General features: G+C 40.4%; 2 protein-coding genes and 2 non-coding genes across 4 annotated transcripts; 3 read left to right on the top strand and 1 right to left on the bottom strand.

The window, feature by feature from the left end:
* Positions 1-737: 737 nt before the first annotated feature.
* Trnal-aag (transfer RNA leucine (anticodon AAG)) lies at positions 738-819 on the bottom strand. Its single transcript has one exon. It is a non-coding gene; the product is annotated as a tRNA-Leu (tRNA).
* Positions 820-1491: 672 nt separating this feature from the next.
* Positions 1492-1563, top strand: Trnap-agg (transfer RNA proline (anticodon AGG)). Its single transcript has one exon. It is a non-coding gene; the product is annotated as a tRNA-Pro (tRNA).
* Positions 1564-15404: 13841 nt separating this feature from the next.
* On the top strand, positions 15405-15845 carry Rnase12 (ribonuclease A family member 12 (inactive)). Its single transcript, XM_076849347.1, has one exon. It carries the CDS (start codon positions 15405-15407, stop codon positions 15843-15845), a length of 441 nt encoding a protein of 146 aa, XP_076705462.1.
* Positions 15846-18877: 3032 nt separating this feature from the next.
* Positions 18878-21080, top strand: Rnase11 (ribonuclease A family member 11 (inactive)). The gene is made up of 2 exons (XM_076849346.2): positions 18878-18899; positions 20479-21080. Exons 1-2 carry the CDS (start codon positions 18878-18880, stop codon positions 21078-21080), a joined length of 624 nt encoding a protein of 207 aa, XP_076705461.2.
* Positions 21081-23574: the final 2494 nt, after the last annotated feature.

Here is a 23574-nt window from a genome sequence, read left to right as displayed (position 1 = left end):
ATTTCTATTTTTTGTAGATTCGGATTGGAATCTTCTTAAAAATAGGAGCCATGGCCATGGGCTTACATTAAAAAGAGAAACCCTAACTTGAACTTCCTCACTCTGTTCTAAGCAACTTACATGCTTTACTAGTTTTCATATTAGAGGGAAATGCTGTTCTCTCCACTTCACAAATGAGCAGATGAAGCCTAAAGTCACACAGTCAGTAATGTGCCCTGGAACCCAGCCATGCTGACAGTCAAATTACGGTTTCTTTGCCTTCTTCCCCACACCACCACACTGCCTTTCCCAATATTGTATTTATTTTCCGATGATGTCCTTACATGTTTCAAGACCATTTTGAAATTGTAGGGTTTACTTTTCCGGTTTGGCCCCTGAACTTCCCTTTTGGACAGGCATTATATTCTATTCATCTTTCTGTACTCCTTAACAATTACGACAGGGCCAATTACAGGACAAGGGCTCAAAATATACTCTTCGGCTGAGCCAACAAATGCAAAGCAAAGCTTACAAATTTATCATGTTAAAGACCTAGCACTTTGCCTCTGGGAAACAATGATTTCCCAAAGGCATCTATGGTGCTCTTTATTAGGTATTGTGCATTATGAAAAGCTCTGAAATATGACCAAAAGAGTGAATACGTCTTTTCTATCAAGCTGAGACAAGAAATAAGACACCAAAGGAAGGTGAAGAAACCATGTGTTTTAAGGCGTCTCTGTCACAGAGCAAAAACCTTGTGGCAGCGGTGGGATTCGAACCCACGCCCCCGAAGAGACTGGAGCCTTAATCCAGCGCCTTAGACCGCTCGGCCACGCTACCTGCTGGCTGGCTGTGGGAAGCATATTCTCTACCATTTTCTTCTGCCCCTCCTCCCACCTCATGGTGCATATTTATAAGTTTATCGGGTTGTGTCATTATTTAATATTTTCTGTCTGGTTTGTTTAGCTTTCGTTCTTCATTTAAGCCACGGGACTCGAGGGTAGGGGAAAGACCCGTACAAGTTTGGGAGGACGTTCAGAGAAAAGGAAGACCACTTTTGGTGTAGCCTGCAGGCCGCGCTTTCTGCGCCGGGCACAGGTCGGGAGCCTGGCTGGGGGTCGGCCAGGGCGACCTCCCCAGCCTCGGGCGCTCGGTCCTCGGCACCACGCCGGCCGCCAAAGCGGTGGGCTCCGGGTCGAGGGAACCCTCCCGCCGCTAACTCACTGGGACTGTCCCTGATTTCCTTCTTCCGATTCCTGCAGCATCTCTGGCCCGTTTGGAATAAAAACACGCATCACAATTGTTCTCGCTGACGTCTAAAAATTCTTCCAAAAAATAATCTAATTTCGGTATCTCGCTTTCCGGAAATTGGCCACGGAAGACAGCAGTTACTTGCTTCATCCACTAGGCGTCATCCCATACCCATAATTATTAAAAACTCTTGCAACCAACTGTGGATGTGGCTAAAACTTTTCTTATTGAAGTTATAAAATCCAGAGGCCATTTACAAGTGGCTCGTTGGTCTAGGGGTATGATTCTCGCTTAGGGTGCGAGAGGTCCCGGGTTCAAATCCCGGACGAGCCCACCTTTTATATTCTTGTTTTTCATCTGTGCATCATCTCCTCAGTACATCCACAAATCTATTGACATTAAAGTCGCACTGAGTATACCTTCACACAAATTAGGAACCATCTACCCTCAGTATTAACATATAAACATCATTTTATGCTCCAGTATTTCAGATTCATACGCTTTATCTAGAAATTGTTCATCAGGACTTAGAGATGCTTATTTTATATTAATAGCTTTACATAATCCTCGGTTTTTCTCCACTGTTATTACAAGGGCCCATCTTTGGATGCTGTAACCTGTGTGGGGAAGCAAATGTTGGTAAGGTGTCTGGTCACCTAAAGCCTGGGTTCGTTCTTAAATTCAGGCCATTTGTGTGGTTGTAGTGGTGGGATTAAAAAAGTCTAGAGTAATGTACCCTTTGGGAAGGAACCTTTCAACAGATTTTCAAGTCTCATTAGACTGACTTGTGGAAATTTTTAACCTTTCACTCCTGGGTCCAACCCCATATCAATTAAATTGGCATTTTTGAGGATGGGGCCATGGGTCGTGGTAATTTTCTAAGTGACACCCCAGGTGTACTTAGAGTTGCCCTGGGAGTTATAGATTCTACCAAAATGTTGGATAGGTCCTGCTGGAGACCATGCCTTGTATCCTAGCAGCTCTAGGCACACTCTGCGCCCCACTTCCCCCTCCTCGGACTCATTCCTTACATGGGTACCTTGTCTTCCTTGATTAAGTTTACTTCTGCATCCTTCATGTGCCACATATAGTTTGTCTCTATGACCCTTTTACTTCTCCAAGCCACAGAAATGGGCTGTATTAACAGCAAGCAGAAAACTCAAAAAGAGAAAAGAAGCAATGCAGTGGTTCAGCCTACTCACTTGAGGGGAGTATATGGATATATGGGGGAAGCTTTCATCCCCTATGGCCTGCCATGATTCTCCTCACCTCCATTCTCTCTCTTCCTGCTGGGTATATGTTCACTGCCTGCTCTGCAGCCAGATGTATCAACTGATGAGCAATGGCTTCAAGCCCCTTTCAAAAACTCCCTTCTAACAATGCTGTTGGGCATTTAACTTCTGGTAACTCTTCAGCTATTTGAAAGAACTATGAAATAAATAATTTTGGAATAATCTGTTACTCCTCTCTCTTACAACTTGTATTTCCATTTCATTCAGCACAAAATCAAAACTCCTTGCTATAGCTCTAAAAAGCTCCAATGTGATTTTGCCACTTCTTGAACTCTCTTTGTTTCTTTGACCTCATCTCTTGTTTCTTTCCTGTTGCTCATTCCATTCCAACTACATTAGCGTCTACTGACCCTCTGAAATGTCCAGCTCAGTGCCTCTGTAACTACTCTTCTCTCTGTCTGGATTCTTTTCTCCCTGATTCCTGTAAGGATCAGTCCTTCGCTTCTAAGATATCTGCTCAAATGTTACCTTTCATAGCTGGCTTCTCTGACCCCTACAGATACATAGTCCCTTCCCTTTTCCTCTCTATTCCCTTTCCCTACTTCAATTTTTTTTTCATTGCACATACCCCTGCCTGACTTTTACTGCTGGCTTTTTGTTTGTTTTGTTTTGTTTCTAAAGATTAATTCTTAGCTGGGTATGTTGGTACCTGCCTGTAATCCCAGGCAACTCAGGTGTCTAAGGCAGAAGGATAGTGAGTTCAAAGCCAGCCTCAGCAAAGGTGGGGTGCTGAGCAACTCAGTGAGACCCTGTCTCTAAATAAAATACAAAATAGGGCTGGGGATGTGGCTCAGTGGTTGGGTGGCCCTGAGTTCAGTCTCCAGTACAAAAACAAAACAAAACAAAAAAAAACATTAATTTCTCACCCCCACCAATAGAATTGAAGTTCCTGGGGAGTGGAGGTTTGATTTACAACTGAAATATCAGAGGCTAGAAAGGTCCTTAGCACCTAAAAGATACTCAGTAAATATTTGGTCAATGAATTGTGTGGGGTTTTTAAAAATTATGTGTGCATTTTAATTATACAACATAATGGGTTTCATTGTGATGATTTCATATATACATATCACATAGTTTGGTCACGTCCATCCTCCTTATTTCCTCAGCCCTAGTCCTCTTCCTTGTCCCTAGTAATTCCCCTTTTGCTTTCACGTGATCCTTCTTAAAAACTTCTGGATTCTATATATGAGAGAAAACATGTGATACATGTCTTTCTGTGTTTGTCTTATTTCATTTAACATGATAAGTTTCCAGTTCCATTCACTTCACAGAAAATGTCAGGGTATTGTTCTTTTTGTGTGTGTGTGGCTGAATAATATTTCATTATGTAATATACCACATTTTCTTTACCCATTGATCCGCTAATGAACATCTGGGCTGATTCTATAACTTGGCTATTGTGAACAGTGCCATGATAGAGTTATTGCTTTAAATCAAAAGTTGTAAAGGCTGTTAAGGAAGACTCGATCTTGTGACATTGGGGGATATAAAAGCAGAGCTGCTTCAGTACAGGGCTGCTGAAGGGATGGCGAAACCCAAAAGGACTTTATCAATCTCACTTAACTAGGTTTTTGTGATGGGGAATCAATTGCTATGTAGTTCTGAAAAATATTGCTGGCATGTGGAGATGGTGGAGAGAGGAATATAAATGGGAGAGTGAATGAGAACTTACTGCTGGACACAAAACACACGTGAATAGGACAAGTGTCTGCTTCTGCCTCCAAGTCAAACTGGAAACTGCCCCCTTGTGGATAAAACAGGTATGGTCATGGGTTTTCCAATTAAGGTTTTGAAGAATCTGTAGATGGAGTCTTCTAGCCACTGCACTGCTTTTTGCCGATGGTCTGTATACAGGAGGTGGATATGGAACTCATAGGGAAGAGAGCTGTGTTGTTGTCTAGCAAGGTGGTGTTCAGACCACCTTACTTATTAAGGTGTTCAGGCCACAGTTACTTACTAAGGTAGATGGCTGACCATGGATAGGGAGGGAAAATAGCACAGCTAGAAGGAGCCAATAGAGACTGATCTAGTTTTTAACAACTGAAATGAGGGATTCAGAGAAGTGTAAGCCCTTGATTCACCTAGTAATTAGAGGTGAATCAAAATTTTTTTTTTTTTTTTTTTTTTTTTTTTTTTTTTTTTTTTGCTTTTATTGATCTTTCTGACCCTACGTCCATATGGTACTATTGGGTCCCACCAAAGTAACCCTCACAGAAAAAGTATTGACTTTTATAAAGAATAGCTTGCTGATATTGTAGCTAAAGTGCAAATATCATTCTTTTAGGCCATTCATTCTCAATACATACTGAGCAATATTTATGAAACATCTGTTGTACTCCAGGCAGAGATTGAAACAGAGATTACTGCAAAGAACCAGAGAAATGCGGCCTCTGCTGTCATGGAACAACCAGATAATTTTTTTTTTAAACAGAGAAATATAATTAATTTAGGATGCCAGTGATTTGGGCCACAAAGAAAAGTACAGGGGTTTATGCAGCAAAATGGAAGCCACTTATGTTCTCTGGGATTTCTGGGAATGTGTGTCTAAGGAAAGAAAGAATTAACCAGGCAGAATGGGGAGAGGGTGAGCAGAGTCAGGAATATTCCATGACAGGAGAATGAGATGTATTAAAAAATTTCAGTGGGAAGAAAGTCTGATGAATTCAGAAAATTAATTAGTAGGAATATGGACATGGAGGGAGAGTAGATTTTAGGTGAGGCTGACTCTGCAAGGCCTAGTAGGCAGCGGGGAGAACAGTGGTTGTTATATTAAGACCAAGGAAAAGTTATCACCATGTTTTAGGTGGGGATGGGAGTGGGCATCAGAGGCAAACGACTGGATTTGTGTTCTAAAAACGATTTATGTGATGCACGAGGGTTGACAATTAGACACTGAGACCTAGGTCAGCTATCTAATAGACAGGCAGAGCCTTGCTTCAGAAAAAGGATTACTCGTGAGCTTCAGCCAAAACTCTTAGCGATTTCCATCTCCTCAATCCCACCAGCTCTGCCAACACCCAGACACTTTGGAAGGAGGCCAGAGAGGCCCAGGGAACTAAGTTCAGGGTCACGGGGCTGGTTAATGGCAGGGCCAGTTTTTTTTTTTTTTTTTTTTCATCTTCCATACATTTGATTCAAATGAGTTATGCATTTCCATTTTTACCCCAAATACAGATTGCAGAATCACATCAGTTACACATTCACAATGTTTACATAATACCATATTAGTGACTGTTGTATTCTGCTGATTTTCCTATCCCCTACTATCCCCCCTCCCCTCCCCTCCCCTCTCATCTTCCCTCTCTACCTCATCTGTTGTTGTTTTAAGGCAATAACCCAGCTTTCATGCCTCCTAGGCAATTGCTCATCCTGCCCCACTGGGAGCTTTGAATAGGGAGGGCTTTTTATTTGTTTGTTTTGATTTCAACATATCTGGGTGCTTTAGAACCTTAATGATTATTTGGGATTAAAGCAAAATTGTTGATCTTTTTTTTCAAGAAACTTTATCTGATTTTCAGGGAAATTGGAACTGGTCCAGAGAGGAGGGCAGAGCCTGGAAGTTCTTTGAAAGATCTTAATGTCCCAATAGGCACCATAAAGAGAAGTCTGGGTTAATGGTCCTTCTGCCGTTAGCATTCAGAGGGGGCTGTTGAGAGATCAGCCTAAGGGCACACACAGGAAGTCAAATATGCAATAATCAAAGCATTTTTACAGGTAGAAACTGAAGGAGTGGGCCTACCAAATAGCTGTTAGAAGGCATGCTTAGGGCTCCCCTCCTTAGGGCAACCTTTCTCTCTTAGGCTATTACCTGGTGGTAGTCATTTCAGGAATACAAGAGAAGTTATAAAACAAGAAATGACCTGGTCTTCCCACAGGGAGGAACAGGACCTCCCATGTGCATAGCCTGGGGCTGTAACTACAAGGCCAAAATCTATAGCCCCTGATTCGGAACATGTCCTCTCCAAGAACAGGAACAACTTGTTCTTGGATATATGCAGGCTCCAGTCTGCTGCCTCACCTGGATAAGGGAATAGGTGAGGTAGTAGGAGGTGAGTTGAAAGAGTACCCAGGACTTGTGAGGGTGTTGCATGAATCCTTCAGTTACATGTCTAGAAAACTGCTCTGCAATTGCCAAAGGTAATCAATGAACCCCTCCAGGTTAGGGATTCTTCATACATTACCCTGATCACTTATATTCACTGGAATCCACAGAGGTGTCCCACTGACCAGTGTGCCAATTCCATAGGCCAATTCTTAGGAATCGTCTTCCATACTCTGAATCAAGGTTCCCCATTTCTGGATCTGCATCTAGTCCCCTCACCTCCTGCTTCCTCACTGCTCATCCTGACCCCAGGTTGGGAGGCAGAGACCACCTCTCTATTCCCTCAGTGTGCAGGGAAATAGAACTTTTAGCCAGAGTATTGTCATCTTAAGAGAATTTCAGGTGGGTTGTTTTAATTAAGCTAGCACCTTAGTTTGTGAAAGCAGAGTGGGAACTTATAAACAGTCAAATTCTTCCTTTATTTGTTCCTACCATCCTCGTTTTAAAGATGAAGGAACTGGGACTCTGAGAAGTAACCTCACTTTCTCACAATCACACAGCGAATTAGTATCAGAAATGGGACAAAACCTGATATCTTTTACCTACTCATCCACTCCACAAGCATTTGCCATCTGAGAAGTACCAGGAATACAAGTACTCTTGTTCTAGTTCTTTAAACACACAGGGTATGTGGAGAAAAGGCCAGGCAGGTAGCTGGCAAGCCTGTAGAGCAAGTTATGGAAAGAAGTATGGAGGAAGGTTTCTTAATGGACATTCATGCAGGAGAAAACCAGGGTTCCTGGAAGAGCTATATTATACTCGGAAATGTTTCTTAATATATGAGCTTGCAATGAGTGCTTGAGAGCTCCTGTGAACCAGTGTAGAGTTCCAAATGGGCGTGTACTACTTCTGTGGTTAGAAATATCCTCGGGATCTTATCTGATCCTTTGTCACCAGGGTAGTAGGTGAGAATCAATGGGAAGCTCTTAAGGGAATGTGAAAAGGAGAGGAAATAAATCAGGTCTCAACCTTTTGTTGTTGTTGTTGTTGTTACGGGGATTGAACTCAGGGGCATTAGAACACTGAGCCACATCTCCAGCACTATTTTGTATTTTACTTGGAGACAGGATCTCACTGAGTTGCTTAGCTCCTCACTTTCGCTGAGGCTGGCTTTGAACTCACTAACCTCTTGCCTCAGCCTCCTGAGCTGCTGGGATTACAGTTGTGTGCCATGCCACTGTACCCAGCTTTTGCAACTTCTTAATTGTAAGTGGTATCCTAAGAGATGGTTTCTGGGTGAAGGAGAAAAGGAAAGGAAGGTTAGAAAATGGAGGAGAGAGGAAGGAACTTTGTGTTTCTTATGACGGTCCCCAATCCAGGGCATTCCCAGCTTCTGCCTTAGTCTCCTTCCAAACCCACTGATAGATTCTTCCTTCTTCCTTCCATGTGCAGGTCCTGGAGCCTCTCTCCCTGGTGAACTCCACTCCTAGGTCACTCAAGCTCATTGCCAGGACCCTGATGAACTGGCATCTGGAACTGCTGAAAAAATACACAATTTAGAATTTTGGAAAATACAAAACAACTCTCCTCCTGTAGTGAGTGTTTAAGAGGCAGACCCAGAGTCCAGGGAAGAACTGTTCTGATGAGCTGTTTTGGTCCCCCGTGGAAGCTCTACACCAGGGCAATAATCCAGACACAAAAGTTTCCTACTGGGCTACTCAAGATTCTCTAGACTCACAAATGGGTTTTGTTTTGTTGTGGATGGGTGCAACTCTTTAGAAATGAAGATGCTGTTAACCAAGTTGAGGTTCATCCATTGGGAACTGATTATAAATGCAGCTTCCAGGGCTTTTCAATAGGTCTATAACCTGGCAAAGGCCCAGGTTTCTTTATTTATAAATTTATAGCCACAAAACTCTCATAGATTTCACTTGACGACCCCCGCCCCCACCCCTCCTCACCACACACACTTTCTTTGCTTCTTTCATCATCTACAGGAACCAGAAAGTCAGTGGATGAGGGCTGGTAGTGGGGTCATTAGTTCTTCCCAATTATACTCTGCAGCCTCCTTCCATTTCCGTTCTTTAATATGGGCAATACATGTTTTTAGTTTTACGTAAAATACTAAGAAAACACCTCTTTAGGAACAGAGGGGAGGGCCCTAGTCCTTCTTCTGGCATGATCCCATCTCCTAGGCCCTCCTCCATAGAAGCTCTCTGGTCACCACTAAAGATGGGCCATGGGAGTCTAGCATTTGGAGGAGATTTAAACGAAGAATAAGGGGAGTAAGCAATCCCCATATCAGACTAGCCAGTGCACAAAAGAGACAGTGCAGAAGACCTGTGAGGGGGAAGGCTAGGAGTAGTAGATAAATGATCACCATTTAGACTTTTTTGTTTTTTCCTTACTGGGATTGAACTGAAATTCTCACTATCACTGAGATACAGACTTAGCCATTTTTATTATTTACTTTGACAGGTTCCCTCTAAGTTGCTTCTTGATTTTTTTCCTTTTCCTTTTTTTTTTTTTTAAGAGAGAGAATTTTTTAATATTTATTTTCCAGTTTTCGGTGGACACAACATCTTTACTTTATTTGTATATGGTGCTGAGGATTGAACCCAGTGCCCCGCGCATGCCAGGTGAGCACGTTACCGTCTGAACCACATCCCCAGCCCTGCTGCTTGAATTTGAGATGCTCCTACCTTAGCCTCCTAAGTAGCTAAAATTAGAGGTATGTGCCACCATGTCGAGCCAATGCTAAGATTTTTATAACCTTTTGTAATTAAAAGTTTTCAGAAACTCTGTTTAAAGTCCATAGTCTTATGTTCAGTGTACATTTAAGAATAAAGGGCAGGGCCTGCATCCAGCCTTTGGAAGGATGGTGAGAGAGTGAAGCAGGCCAGAGATAGCTGTCGCACCATGGAGAAGCATGATGAGATGCCAAGGATGGACTGTCTCCCTCTTTCTTCCCTCTCATGGCATGGAGGGGTGGAGGTGGGGGTGGCGGGGAAATCTATAATGGCTGGATCTACTCTGATCATCTTATTTGAAATTATGCATCACTTATCTTCAAATTTTTTTAAATAAATATCTGTAAATATATACAGAAAGTAGAGAGAAAAAAATAATGTATCCCATCACACAAACACCAAATGATTTCACTTGTACATGGAATCTAAAACAGTGGGATTTACAGACATGCATAGTAGAATGGTGGTTACTAAGGTTGGGGGTGGAGGTGGGGGAAAAGGGAAATGTTAACCAAAAGGTACAAAGATTCAGTCAGACAGAAGAAATACGTTTTCAAGATCTATTACACAGCATGGTGACCAGAGTTAATAATGATATATGATATATTTCAAAATTGCTAAAAGAATAGAGTTTAGATGTTCTCCCTATGGTTATGCTAATTAGCTTGAAAGAATCATTCTGCCATGTATTTGTATATCAAAGCATCACAATTTACCCCATAGATATATATGATTATTATTTGTCAATTCAAAAAAATGGATGCAGAGACAATATGGTAGATATCCACCACATAACATAGTGAAATTAATTCTTAGATATTTTCTGAAAAAGTGTTTAGTTGAATAATTTACTTGAATAATTTTCACCCTGAACCTTTAGGTAAAAAAGAAACAACCTAACTTCCTTGAGTCAGTGAACTATGGATGATGCCTTTGTTACAGCAGCTCTTCCTTACCCTGTGCAGACTGTTTCCAAAAACTCCCAGCTGAACACCCTTCCCTTCTCATTGGCTCCACATGAATGGGATTACCCTGATCACTTATATTCACTGGAATCCACATCCAGGGCTGTGATGAGGGTAGATTTCCTTGAAGCCCATGGTAATGTGGAGAACTGGTAGCTCCTTAAACAAAATTAGGGTTTGGTTAGAATGGAGGAAAGGGAAACCTATAATGGCTGGATCTACTCTGACCATCTTATTTAAAATTATACTTCACTTATCTTATAAAACTCTAAAGTGTTGATTATGTTTATTTTTCATTTGCCTTAACCAGATATAAACTCAATGAGAGCAGGAATTTAAATTTTTTAATAAATATCTGTAAATATATACAAAAGAAGAGAGAAAAAATAATGTATCCCATCTCACTTATCCTCTTACAGGCAACACTGCCATAAAATCTACCACACTGTGTGCCTGTTCTCTCTTGCTACCTGGTTTTCTTCTTCCTTCCCTCCTTTCCTTCCTTCCTTCCAATACCCGATATGTTATCTCATGTATACTTTTGAATATATCTCCAAAAATACATTCTCTATATAATTATTTCATCTTATAAAAGGAAAAATATGCTTTTGATATTATCTAATGCCTCGTCCGTTCAAATAAGATTCAAAATCTGGATGTTCATTTAATCTGTAACAATTTTTTCCTCTGTTTTGACCATTGACTTTCTGAAGAAACTGGTCATTTATCCTGTGTAAAGTCTCATATTCTGGATTGGTCTCATTGTTTTTCCTTGTGAGACTTTTTTTTTTTTTTTTGTACCAGGGATGTAACCTAGAGGTGCTTAACCATTGAGCAACATCCTCAGCTTTTGTTTATTTGTTTGTTTGTTTGAGACAGGGTCTCACTAAATTTTGGAGACTGGCTTTGAACTTGTGATCTTTGTATCTCAACCTCTGGAGTTACTGGGATTATAGGCTCCTTGTGGGACTTTCAATCTTGTGCTTCTTTTCCTTAAATTTTCTATGAACTGGCAATTTAAACTCAATTCTTTGGCAAGAATACTTCATAAAGTCTGTTAGGTATTTCCTATCATACCATATTAGGAGGTGCCGATATCTAGCTTTCCTCTTCCAGTGATATAGGTGGTGAAAGCCAGCCCTCTTCTAACAGTTTAATCACCCAACAGGTAAATTTATTTATTTATTTATTTATTTATTTATTTATTTATTTATTTATTTATTTATTTATTTATCGGTGCTGGGGATTGAACCCAGCACTCTACCAACTGAGCCATATCCCCAGGACCTTATGCATGCAAGACAAGCAATCTGCCAATTGAGCTATATCCCCAGCCCCAGCAGGTATTTTTTTCTTGGTTTAATTATTTCATTAGTGATTGCACAATGTGAATTTTCTGAATTTATAATTCTTTTCATATGTGTTTGCCACTATTCTTTTCTGAAGAATTTTCCAACATCACACAAAAGCTGTTTGGTTACTATGAAATATATAAATATATATATATATATATATATATATATATATATATATATATATATATATTTTTTTTTTTTTTTTAATTTATACATATATACATACACAGACACACACACACACAATAATTTTTTGCATTGCTGAGGACTGAACATAGGACCATACTAGGCAATTGTTCTACCACTGAGCTGCATTCTGAATTCCCTTTCTCTTTGGAGATAGAGTCTCCCAAAGTTGCCCAGCCTGGCCTTGAACTTGTAATCCTCATGCCTTGGCCTCTCGAGTAGGTGGAATTACAGGCATTCACCACATGGCTCAACCTGATATATAGTTCTTTCAGTCTAGGTGGAATAAAAATATAATTCTTGTATTTTAATTGCCAATTTTCCAGGCTGAAGATATGGCTCAGAGGTAGAGTGCTTGCCTAGTGTGTGCAAGGTTCAAAGTTCAATCTTCAACATCATAAAAAAAAAGGAAAAAGAAACTAAAAATTTCAATTACCAATTTTCATAGAGAGGGGTTGATTTTGAGTCACTGGGGGAGATAGGTATCACATTTTACTAATGTGTCCCAGGTGCCTAGAATAGTACCTGCCTCATGTAGGTGTGTTCAATATATACGTGAATGGTAAAAGTTCTTTATCATAAGTGTCAAAAACCCTATAAAGTAGGTGACTGAGGAAATCAAGTCTGAATATAAACAGGAGTCAAGATTCTGGATCTGGATCTCTGTACCCAGGAGTCTTTATAAGAGAGGTAACTGAGAATGGTTGTTCCTTAGTTGCTGCTGTTGGCCAGAGCATGTCCCATAGTAGAACAAGGAGCAAGAACAATATACTTCCCAGATTCCTTGGGATCCCAGCTAGAGAGGAAGACATTTTAATAATGACAGGAAGTGAAATTCTCCCTAGAATTGTTTTTAGCATGGTATAGAAATGAAAGAGTGATGTAAATTTTCTTGCCCAAATTTGGAGAGTAAGACTTATACCTCCCAGTTAGCAAAATATTGTCATTCACAGGATTTGACTCAATTTTGAAGTGAATGGAGGAGATATTTATTTGGTAACAGGGCAACTGATGTGAAGATGAGGCCGTACAGGGGCAGGTGGAATCCAGTAGACCTGACAGAGATGGTACCCTGGGGGCAGGGAGGGTTTTGGGGCAGAGGAAGGGGAGAGGTGGGGGAGTTAAAATGGAACTTTTGGAGGTTTCACAGCAGACAGGGATTTTATTTTATTTTATTTTTGCTGCTCAGGATCAAACCCAGGGCCTCACACATATAGGCAATTACTCTATCACCGAGCTAAAACCTCAGCCTAGGTGGAGATTTAAAAAATCCAGTTTTTCATTTTTGTTTGTGTCATAACCTATACTCAGTAAAAACAAACAAACAACAAAAACTTTGGTGGCACCTGTTACTTGCTTGAACTTTATGGGACTGAATCAGTTTGAAAGATTTGGCAGTCATGAGCCCTCTGTTCCATTTATCTATTGCTGCTTTACAAATTACCCTCTAAATGGTGGCTTAAAACAACCATTTTTTTTTTAATCCTGAATCTGAGACTCAACTGGGCTCAATTAGTCGATTTTTGCTTGAGCACTTGCATGTAGCTTTAGGAACATGGTGGCTGGAGCTGGGTCACCTCCTAACTCTTTTGACTGCTTATGTGGCACCCAGCCTGAGAAGACTTGGGCATCAAGGATCAGAAACAGCTGGGGCTTCTGGGGCTGCTGGGACATCTCTTTCTGTCCATGTGAACTTTCTTTGTGGTAGTCTCAATATAGTCATACTTAGCACATAGCAACTGAAGTTTCCCAGAGTAAATGTCCCAAAAGAGCCATCGCCAAGCTGTATGACCTAGCCTCAGAAGTGGTATAGCATCACTGGCACTATATTGTATTAGTGGGAGCAAGCACAAAAGCCATCCATGTTCACAGGAAAAGACATAGACTCTACTTCTTGATGGAGGAATGGCAAAGTTCTGGAAAAGAATGTCGGATGGGAAATGGATATTTTTTTTTTTTTTTTTGGTGTTGCCGGAGATTGAACCCAGGCAGGGCTTTATGCACGCAAGGTAAGCACTCTACCAATTGAGCTATATTCCCAACCCAGACTAGGAAATATTTTGTGGCCATTTTATTTTTTGCCAGTAGTCTGCCACATTGCCTTAAAGTGGGCACAGTTGTGGAAATTACAGAAGCTGTGCAAGGGTGGCCAACCACATTTGTAGTAGATTAAGTAAATCCGTAGTTTCTTGTGGGAGAGCTGAAACAGCTGGAGCCAGGCATCTCTTTCTATCCCTGTGGTGTCCTTATGTGTCCTCACATCATCAGACTTTGTACTCAGTGACTGAAGCCACCCAGAGCAGGTTTTCACTTCCTCTGTTATTATCTTGAGGCCACTGCTCAGAATCAGTCAATACTGGAGCTAGATGTGTCTCTTGCAATCCTGCAGTGCAATTTGCTCCTTTGACAAAATGCATAATTAAGGAAATTATTAATAGTGTTTTACATCCTGATACAAATTTTAGTTTCTAGCAGCTATTGCCTTCTCTAATCTCCTTCTGTGAGTTGAATCAGGTCTTTATCCTTGTCCTAGACACCACATGGGAGTGAAATTTGCTGAAGCTAGAATTCAGGTGTTCAGCATTGAGAAACTGAGATTCTTGTTACCCTTGTAATTTCTCATCTTCACTTAACCTTTCTGCAAATTGCTTCCTTATCTGTAGCTCTTCACAGGTTTGTGGTAAGGACTGATGGAAAATTTAAAAAATGAGCAATACTGTGGATAGGTCACATCAGAACTCCACTAAATGTTTTGAAAAGTCCATGCTTGTATCATGAGGACCCATCTGGGACCTGCCTCACCTACCTTTCCCTCTGAAGGTAACTTCTCTTCCTTCCCAGTGGCACCCAAGCACACTGCTCTACAGGTCCCTCCCTTTCTGCTCTTTCCACTTTTGACCTCCCCACACCCAACTGGCTCCCTGTCAGTTATTGTCGGGCAACAGCAAGGCACCAGGAATTTTCTCAGCTCCATGATCAAAAGGATATGTTACCTGTGAGGGCAACAGCAAAAGGAACGGGTGAGAGAAAAGAGCACAGACCCAAGCAGGAGCCATACCAGGAGGAATTGAGAAGAACAGACTGGAAGACAGGACTAAAATCATGTGGAATTGGGTAGAACTAGGGCCGAGAAAGTTGTGGGGTAGGGCCGAGAAAGTTGTGGGGAAGGAAGTCATTCATCAGTATGAATAAAACAATTTGGCATGGGCATTTTTGAGCAAATTCTGTCTCATCAGCCCTGTGTTAGGCATTTTGAAGGCTTTGGGAGAAATAAGAGATGTAGTTCTTGTTATCAAAGAGCCTGTAGAGACAGAACAAACAATGGAAATAACTAGAAAACCGTTAAATACCAAGCCAGGAGCTGATGTGGTCTGAGGGGCTTTTTGGGGGGAGCAGTCATTCCAATCAGATTTTACAGGTTCAACGTGATTTTAATTAGCAGAGAGTTGAAAATGAAGTTTCCTAAAAGGATGGGGGTGCAGCCAGGGGGCAGAGCAGTAGGAATCTGACTACCCTCTCTTCCTTTCTTTCTCCCTTACTTTACAGGAATTAAAGCTCAAAATGTAAAGGAAATCTTACCCCTGATGATACTAATGGTGATGGTTTTCTTAATGCTTCTGTTCTGGGAAAATGAGCTGAATGAGGATGAAGTGGGATCATCCATAGAGCACTTGAACGTGGATTACCCTCAGAATGCCATTCCTGTGAGGTACTGTAACCACATGATCCTGCGAAGAATCATCCGGGAACCTGACCACACATGCAAAAAGGAGCATGTCTTCATCCATGAGAGGCCTCAAAAACTCAATAATATTTGCACTGCTTCTAACAAGGTGACTTGCCGAAACCACTCCTCCATTTTATGCTACCAGAGCACAATAATGTTCAAAATGACAGTTTGTCAACTAACTGATGGCACCAAATATCCTGCTTGCAGGTACCGAATTGCGCCCCCCACAGAGGGGTTTGTTCTCATCACTTGTGATGAGTTGGGGCCAGTTAATTTCCAGGGATATGTTTTATAAGTTGAGATCAATACCTGAGTCTGCAATCCTCCGTGGTCCTCTCTCAGCAGCTCTTGAGCTGGTTGTCCCTGAGGCAGACCTAAACTTTGGATACGGGTAAAACCTTGAGTGATATAAGTAGCCATTAGTAATTAATTTGTCCTTCCAATGTTGCTGAGTTGGAATCATTTAATTCTGCATCAATAAAAAAAAACTTCACTGAATTAAATCATAAACTCTGCATATGCTTCATTTTTTAAATTTTTTTGTTCCTTGTCCCTGAATCATTTGATGAGAGCCAAGAATGAATTCCATCCAGGCAAGTGTGGGATTAAGGTAAAGTGAGGGACAGTAGCTTAAGGTGCAAAATTTAAGGGGGCAGTGCCTTGAAAACCCAATCATCTGGATAAATAATATTTTAATTCAATATCTTCTAAAAATAAAAATGAATTCAAAAATTCTTATGTATAAAATATCTAAAACTTTGAAGAGCCAGAGTGACAAGACTAGGATTAGTGTCAGATTCTACTATTTAAATTGTTAATATTTGTATATTAAGTATTATATCGCATTGAATTTATTTTTATTTTCAACAGTTTTTAAAACATTGCATTAAAATATTATTTATCTTGATTACTGAGTGTTTTGACACCCCTTTATATTTTGTGCCTGGAGTAAGTGCTTCTTCATCACTTAATCCTAATCCCAGTCTTGACCCCTGATCCAGTGTAAAAGCAATTGGGATTACTCTTAGGGTCTTTTATAAGCATGGTACAAGCTCAGACTGCATCGGTTTCTATTCAATACCTCCTTCTGTGCCTCAAAAGAAAGGATAAAGGAGCTCAGACAGAGCTTGAGGAATCAGAAACTATTCCCCTTAAAGATTGGAGAGAAATGGAGAAGGATCTCCCAGGGAGGAGTTGAGACTCTCAGAGCTCAGTGTTTCTCCCCTCTGCATCTCTGGAGGACACAGAAAGGACTTTGAGCCAGACTGTGAACTTCTTTCCCCCGTTAGGTCTTGCAACTGAATCCACTCTTTAGTTACCTGACATTCAGCTATGGGCATTGTAAGCTTTCAAGCAGAGGGAGAAGGAAGAAGAGAAGCTCCAAATTCTGGAAATTTCATCAGGTCCTGTTCGTCTCTGACCATTAGTTTCTTCATCTGTAATAGATCTCAACAAGGTAATCTTTGAGGTTTGTTCCAAGTCTGTCCCTCTCCAATTCTATTTCTGGCCTTGTTAGGAAGGTTTGGTATTTAGATACAGTAAGAAATAAAGAGTTATTAGCAAGTAAAGGCCAACTTAGGGGGTGAGTACTTTTGAGCCATGATGTTACAATGCTATACCAGAGATTCACAGTGAACTGGAGCAGGCATGAGTGGTTCCCAAGCTTTAGAGGGCACTTTCTGTCCTGGTCTTTTCAGTTGAACGACTTCAACTGTTGCACTGACCATTTAGATTTCATTCAAGATCATATCCAAGGCAGAGGTAGACCAATGCTAATTGTTAGCTCTGTCTTTTGTAAGCATCAAGCTCTGATGAAAAGATGGTTATTCATAGTGATAATACCTTCACTCTAGAATGACCCTATTTCCCTTTTCCTTTCTCCCACCTCTACAAATCTCCTTCTCTTATACATGATTCCTTTGTGTCCTTCATAGTCACTGTTCCTTGGTCCTCCAATTCCTTCGATACACCACTTTTCTAAAAAACATTAACCTGTCATTGACCTCAAATAAGTGATTTTCTGCATGAGTCAATTTATGGAGGAAAAAAAGTGAGATCATCAATAAAGGATGCTTTATAGTCTTGTAAGTAGGCAAATCTTACCATGGATAATGAAAACTACCCATCTGGGGGGTAGTTTTCCAATTGAGTTTCATTATCCATTTTTCTGTGGGAATTCTGTTTCATTGTTATCTTCAAGGAACTTTGGGTCCCACCAAGTGAACAACCCTCAGCATCTGAACAGAAATTAAGAAGGAACAGGTGGTCCCTAGCACTGGACTTGAGTCTTGCTAGCTTCATTTCCTGTGCGAAACTTTGGAATAGATTAACATTCCTTTTAGGGCCCTGCTGCTAATTCTGATTCCTTTTCCTATCAATATCCCTTGGTTTCCTCTCCTCTTCTTTCTTTCTCAGTGGTTTTTCTTCCCTATTTTCCCTAACCTTCTCTCTTCTAATTAAAAACAAATCTTTCAGATAAATACATTCCCACTGCAGCACAAGGAACTGAGACTGTCCTGTGGAATCTATCCTCAGAATACTTTCATTTAATAGGGATCAAAATTCAGTTCAAATGAATTATGACATTTTGGTCATTTGTAATTTAGGGGTTTATATATATATTTTAATGAACACCTACTAATTTGAAATCAATCCCAGGCAGCTGTGCATTCTGCCCATTTGAAATACATATTTCAGAAAATCTAGGCATCTGTGCCTGCTCTTCTTCCTGTTTATTTTTCTCCTCATTGTCTTCCTGCTTTCCTTTTATCATCTCTCTATTAATGTCAATGACAAAGGATGTAGAAGTTTAGAAAAAATGATTCGCGCTTTTTTTTCCTTAACTTCTTCTTCCTTACTTTCTCCAACATGTACCAACATGTACTGTTCTTAAGGTACCCTTTCAAGGTACTCACATGAACACATCCACTTATTTTTTTTTATTTATTATTATTATTATTATTATTTGTTCCAGGGATTGAACTCAAGGGCATTTGACCACTGAGCCAAATCCCCAGCCCTATTTTTTGTATTTTATTAGAGATAAGGTCTCACTATGTTGCTTAATGCCTTGCTTTTGCTGAGGCTGGCTGTGGACTCGCAACCCTCCTGTCTCAGCCTCTTGAGCCACTGGGATTATAGGTGTGCGAATCTGTCAATAATAATCAACCCAATAATTAAGGCCTATACATTCTTGATGCTAAATGTTTGCTCTAATTTTACACATAGGACATTTTAAAAATAAAATAAAATACTTTAAAAAGTTCATGTGTACTACTGTCAAGTTGATGGTATAAGAAATGAATGATAAGTACAGAGAACTGGGACATGAATTTGACAGACTTAAATGGTAAGAAAATTTGTCAAAAAAAGGATGGGAGCTGAATTAGGTTTTGAAGGATTCTAAGAGGAAGAAAAGAAAGAACAAAAAGGTATGGTGTGTATTCAAGGAAGAGAGGGTTACACTAACTAACTGGAGCAGGTTTGTGTCACAAAATGATGGGAGATAAACCTTGAAGGGCAGCTTGGGATCAGGTCAAGTAGAGACTTGGCTAGTGGGCTCATGGGATTTGACTTCCTCCTGCAGGAATGAGAAATATTTAAAGGATTCTGAGATAGTGTCATTGCAAGTGATGTTTTTAGAAAAGTGGTGTATCAAAGGAATCGGAGGAGCAAGGAGCAGTGATTTTGAAGGACATAATGGTAATCATGTATAAGAGAAGGAGATTTTTAGAAAGGAAAGGGAAATAGGGTCATTCTAGAGTAAGGATATTATCACCACGAATAACCATATTTTCTGGGATTCTCACGAATTTCCTGGCATTGACCTCAAATAAGTGATTTTCTGCATGGGTCAAGCCAGGCTATATTGTTAGCAAATATTGTTAAGAAATTAGTGTGTGTACTGTTCAGTACACTAAGCTGTGCAGAATGAGGATGATGAATGAGAATTTGTGTTCCAGGCTCAAGGAGTTGTCAGCCTCAGTAAGGGGGTGGAGGGACTGAAATGTGCCAACTAACTAGAATAATGAAAAACATAAAATGAAATGCAACATAATCCATGCTGCAGGGTTTCAAAAAAGAAAAGAAAAAAATCACTCTAGCTTGAAGTATCAATATGGGAGATTTCACAGAAAAGGAAGCAGAGGGACTTCCTGGGTCACTGAAATTCTGATGATCCAATGGACATTTTTTTCAGTTCTCTCTGAGCCTCCTTGGTTCCACATTAGCTCCTCCATCAATCTCAGAAAATCCTCTCTACCCCTTTCTTGCTCCTCCTTCCCTTAGTTAGACACAACAACAGAAACTCACAAGAAACAGTTTCACTTGTCCTGCAGCAACCTGGAATCTTTCTGTGCAGGATCAACTTGCCAAAGGATCAGGTACAGGTGGATATTTCATGGATGAAAATGGGGGAAAGAAAGGATAGATGGGGAGATGGCACTGTGTGCGATTTTCTGCGTGTGTGTTTAGTGTTGATTTTTTTTTTTTTTTTTTCAAGTAACTGTCATGTGCCATGTAGCGGGGCTACAGGAGATAGTGAGGAATGTGTTGGATGAGATGATTGGTGCCCCACCATGGAGACAGTAGACCTACCATAATGGTGTAAAAAGGGAAAAGGAAGAGAAATGAATCGTTTGTTCCAATACTTTAAGCCTATCACCATAATGATTCTCTTTCTTTCTTTCAATAAGTAAAGTGAAGTTATATGAGGTAGAGTGAATTGTTTTTAAGTGGATAATTAGGGATTTAAACCTGGGTTTTAAGACCACATAACTGATTGTCTTTTCATTATATCATGCTTCCATTAATATATGTAGGAGTCTTACATATAGAGGTCATTATGGGGTATATTTAATATAAGGATAAAAAAAATCTCCTTAATATTCTCCTTGTTTTTATCTTTTATCTTTCTATCATTACTGCAGAAGAGATTATATTAGATCTGCTGCTGCTTGGTGTGGGGTTGGTTCTTGCAGGAACTTCAGAAAGCATAACGGAGATCATTAAAGAAGAATTTTCAGAGGAAGAGGTGCAATATGACACGGTAAAAAGTGGCCAAGAGAAACAGACCATTGAGGTATTAATGAACTTGACCCTGTTAGATAAAAATACCCGCTTCAGCATGTCCAAAGATGTTTTTCCTTCCTCACCACTGACATTCAGAAAGTTATGTTACAGTGTTCCCAGGGGAAACAGGCCAGGTAATGACAAAGAGAGTTACAATAATATGACCAACTGGAGAAAAGTTTTAGAAGCCAATGGGTCATGCAAAATAAGTAATATTTTCATTCATGGCTCCATGGAAGTGATCCACGGGGTCCACAAGTCCCCCAGCTGCACATGTGGACAGGGTCCTGGCATAAGCTGCTGTGAGAGCACAGAACTGGAGAACACTATGTGCCAGCTCACTACACGCAAACAACACCACCGGTGCCAATACCACAGTATTACTTCATTGAAGAAGATGTTGATAGTGCTGACAGGTCATTCTCTGATGAGCTGGTTAGTTAGTGGCTCTAAATTGTAAATCTGACAAGGCTTTGGAACTAGGGTCCATGTAAAGGACATATTCGTGCTCATTATTGTTTCTTTCCTTCTGTTATTCACATCTACCCCTTAACACTATAGGAAACTCAATTATTGATACTAACTGGATCAGTGAAAAATCCAAAACTGGATAATGAAATTTAATTTATAACTGATCCTGGAGTTAAAATTCTGTCTCTCACATACACATATACTCCCTACCCCACCCCTCCACACACACACATGTTCTTTCTTTGAACCAAACAGAATTCTGTTCTAGCTCAGCTATAAAGCCAAAAACCAGTCTTCCCCAATTACTAATTTAAGGAGAGAGCTCTGAAACAATATGGGTAATTAGAAGTTAATTGTATTGCCAATGAGACTGTTCAGAAAAATTAGTGAACTAGTATGGGAAATATTATTGCCACTGCCCTTCAAAGAAGTGTGTGCATTGATGTGTGCAGACAGGTGAGCACCCACCTCATAACCCTGGATTGCCTATCCTCCAGGGGATGGCAGAGGGGAAAGACCCTTTGCCTTTAGCTGCTGCTCACAGTGTCAACAGCTCCAATACTACTCAGTCTCTATACCTTGGCCCTTTTCCTTATCTAATAGGTTGCAGTAAAGAGAAGTAATAAAGCTTTTATTGCATTTTTGTTTTTTTCTCAAGCAAAGTCTTGCTATTCGTGGGCCATGGGAAAGGAGTGGAAAGCCATGAGGAATACAGAAAGATGGGAATAGAATGTCTCCGCTGAGTTCCAGACAGATGGGTTCTTGATTTGATGTTTTATAATACTGTAGTGAGTCTTCATGGTTCACCGCTCTGCTTGAAGCATGGCAGGTATCTTGTTCTTTGGTGTGTGCATGGATGCTCCTGTTTTTAACTCATACATTCTCTCTCTATCCTGAGACCACTCTTTTTTAATGTTCTAATTTAAAATAAATGCACGTAAATGAATGCTATGTCACTGTAACATTTTTCTTGTTGTACATAACTCTTTATGTCAATTTTCCCAATGTTTTTCACATTTGGTGCAGAATTCTCATTTTATTCGAATTGCAAAACTCGGACCATCAACCAATAAGCAGGACAATCACATTTTTTGTCCTTTTGCTGAGCTTTTCTTGTCAGTGTGGTGGCTGCTTAAATCAATATTCACTGTGGGTTTGGCCAAACAGGTATGTAATAAGCACTAAATTTGTACTCAGCAGCTGGAGGACAGCATCTTAAGAGCAATGCCTGACTCCCAAAGGCCTCTCCTCTGTAAAAAAAAACCTGGGATACAGGAAGGGAGATGTACTTAACTGAGTCCATTGCAGGGATAGTTCCATGTAGCGAGTCTGATACTACCACTCATTCACCAAATGGAAGGGTAGGTTGTATCCACAGTACAGTGGTCCAAGCAGGCTTGATTCAAATTTAGTTCCCATTTCAGTAACTTCTTTTCAACAGCATGTCTTCTGGCTCTGGGTAAGGAACATGTCAGCCCCAGAGACAATAACTATTTAAACTCTGGAACAGTTTTTTTGTTTTTTTTTTTAATGTGTAAGTAAAAAACCTAGTTAGTTCAAAATTGAGTACATATTTCTTCCCTCACCAGAAAGAGGAGTAGGAATCCAGAACAAATACTTCTCTCTAGGCCAGGAGCATCCTTCAGAGAGGCTTAGTTAAGACCCACCTTTCACTTCTCTGAAGGAATCAGGAGTTCTGCCTTCCATTTCTTGGGTATCCTGATCTCCCAGGTTTTAGCTCATCATCATACTATTAGGATGTCTGAAAGGTACAGAACTTGAAGGTGCTGTAGAGAGCTAGCACTTTCGACCTTCAAAGCCCATGTCATAACGTGCAACCTAGATTCCCCCTTGAGGCAACTGGCCTACGATTTTAGATTTTTCAATGTTACATTTTCATAATGTCCCATTTCCAAACAAGAGACAGCTTCTTTGGTCTTAAAGTTTCATACTTAAGTCCCTCAGGCGGACTTTAAAGCTTGTAATGCTCTGTCTCATCTTGCCCAACCTGTCTCTGGGTTTTGAGGCTGCTGTCCTCATTGCAAAACTTGTGCCTCTGTCTTTTCACCCTTCCTTTCCCTTTACTCACTCATCTTAGTCCACACTGGGCTGGCCTCCTTAGTGATTTTTTTCTCAATTGCACAAGGAGCATCCAACCAGTAATTGTCCAAGTATTCCTTTCACTTTTTAAAAAAATAACTGAGACATAGACACATTATACCCTATAGATGAAAGGAAAAGTTACAGGGAATGAAATGAGGCAATAAAGGAGAGAGATTCAATTGTAAAAATGGTCTGGAAGGAAGATTTGGATAGAGAAATGAGGCTGAGCTGGGCTGACAGATTATACGGCATATGAAAATTCCCTTCTTGTCTCTAATCCTTCCCTCTATTTTCCCAGCATAAAGTGTACTAAATTTCTTTTAAGTGACAATTCTGAAATGAAATCAAGCACTTGGCCTCAAGCACCTGAGATGATATTG

Source organism: Callospermophilus lateralis, chromosome 3, assembly GCF_048772815.1.
Source record: "Callospermophilus lateralis isolate mCalLat2 chromosome 3, mCalLat2.hap1, whole genome shotgun sequence".
Taxonomy (NCBI): Eukaryota; Metazoa; Chordata; class Mammalia; order Rodentia; family Sciuridae; genus Callospermophilus; species Callospermophilus lateralis.
This window is presented reverse-complemented; position numbering and strand designations above follow the sequence as displayed.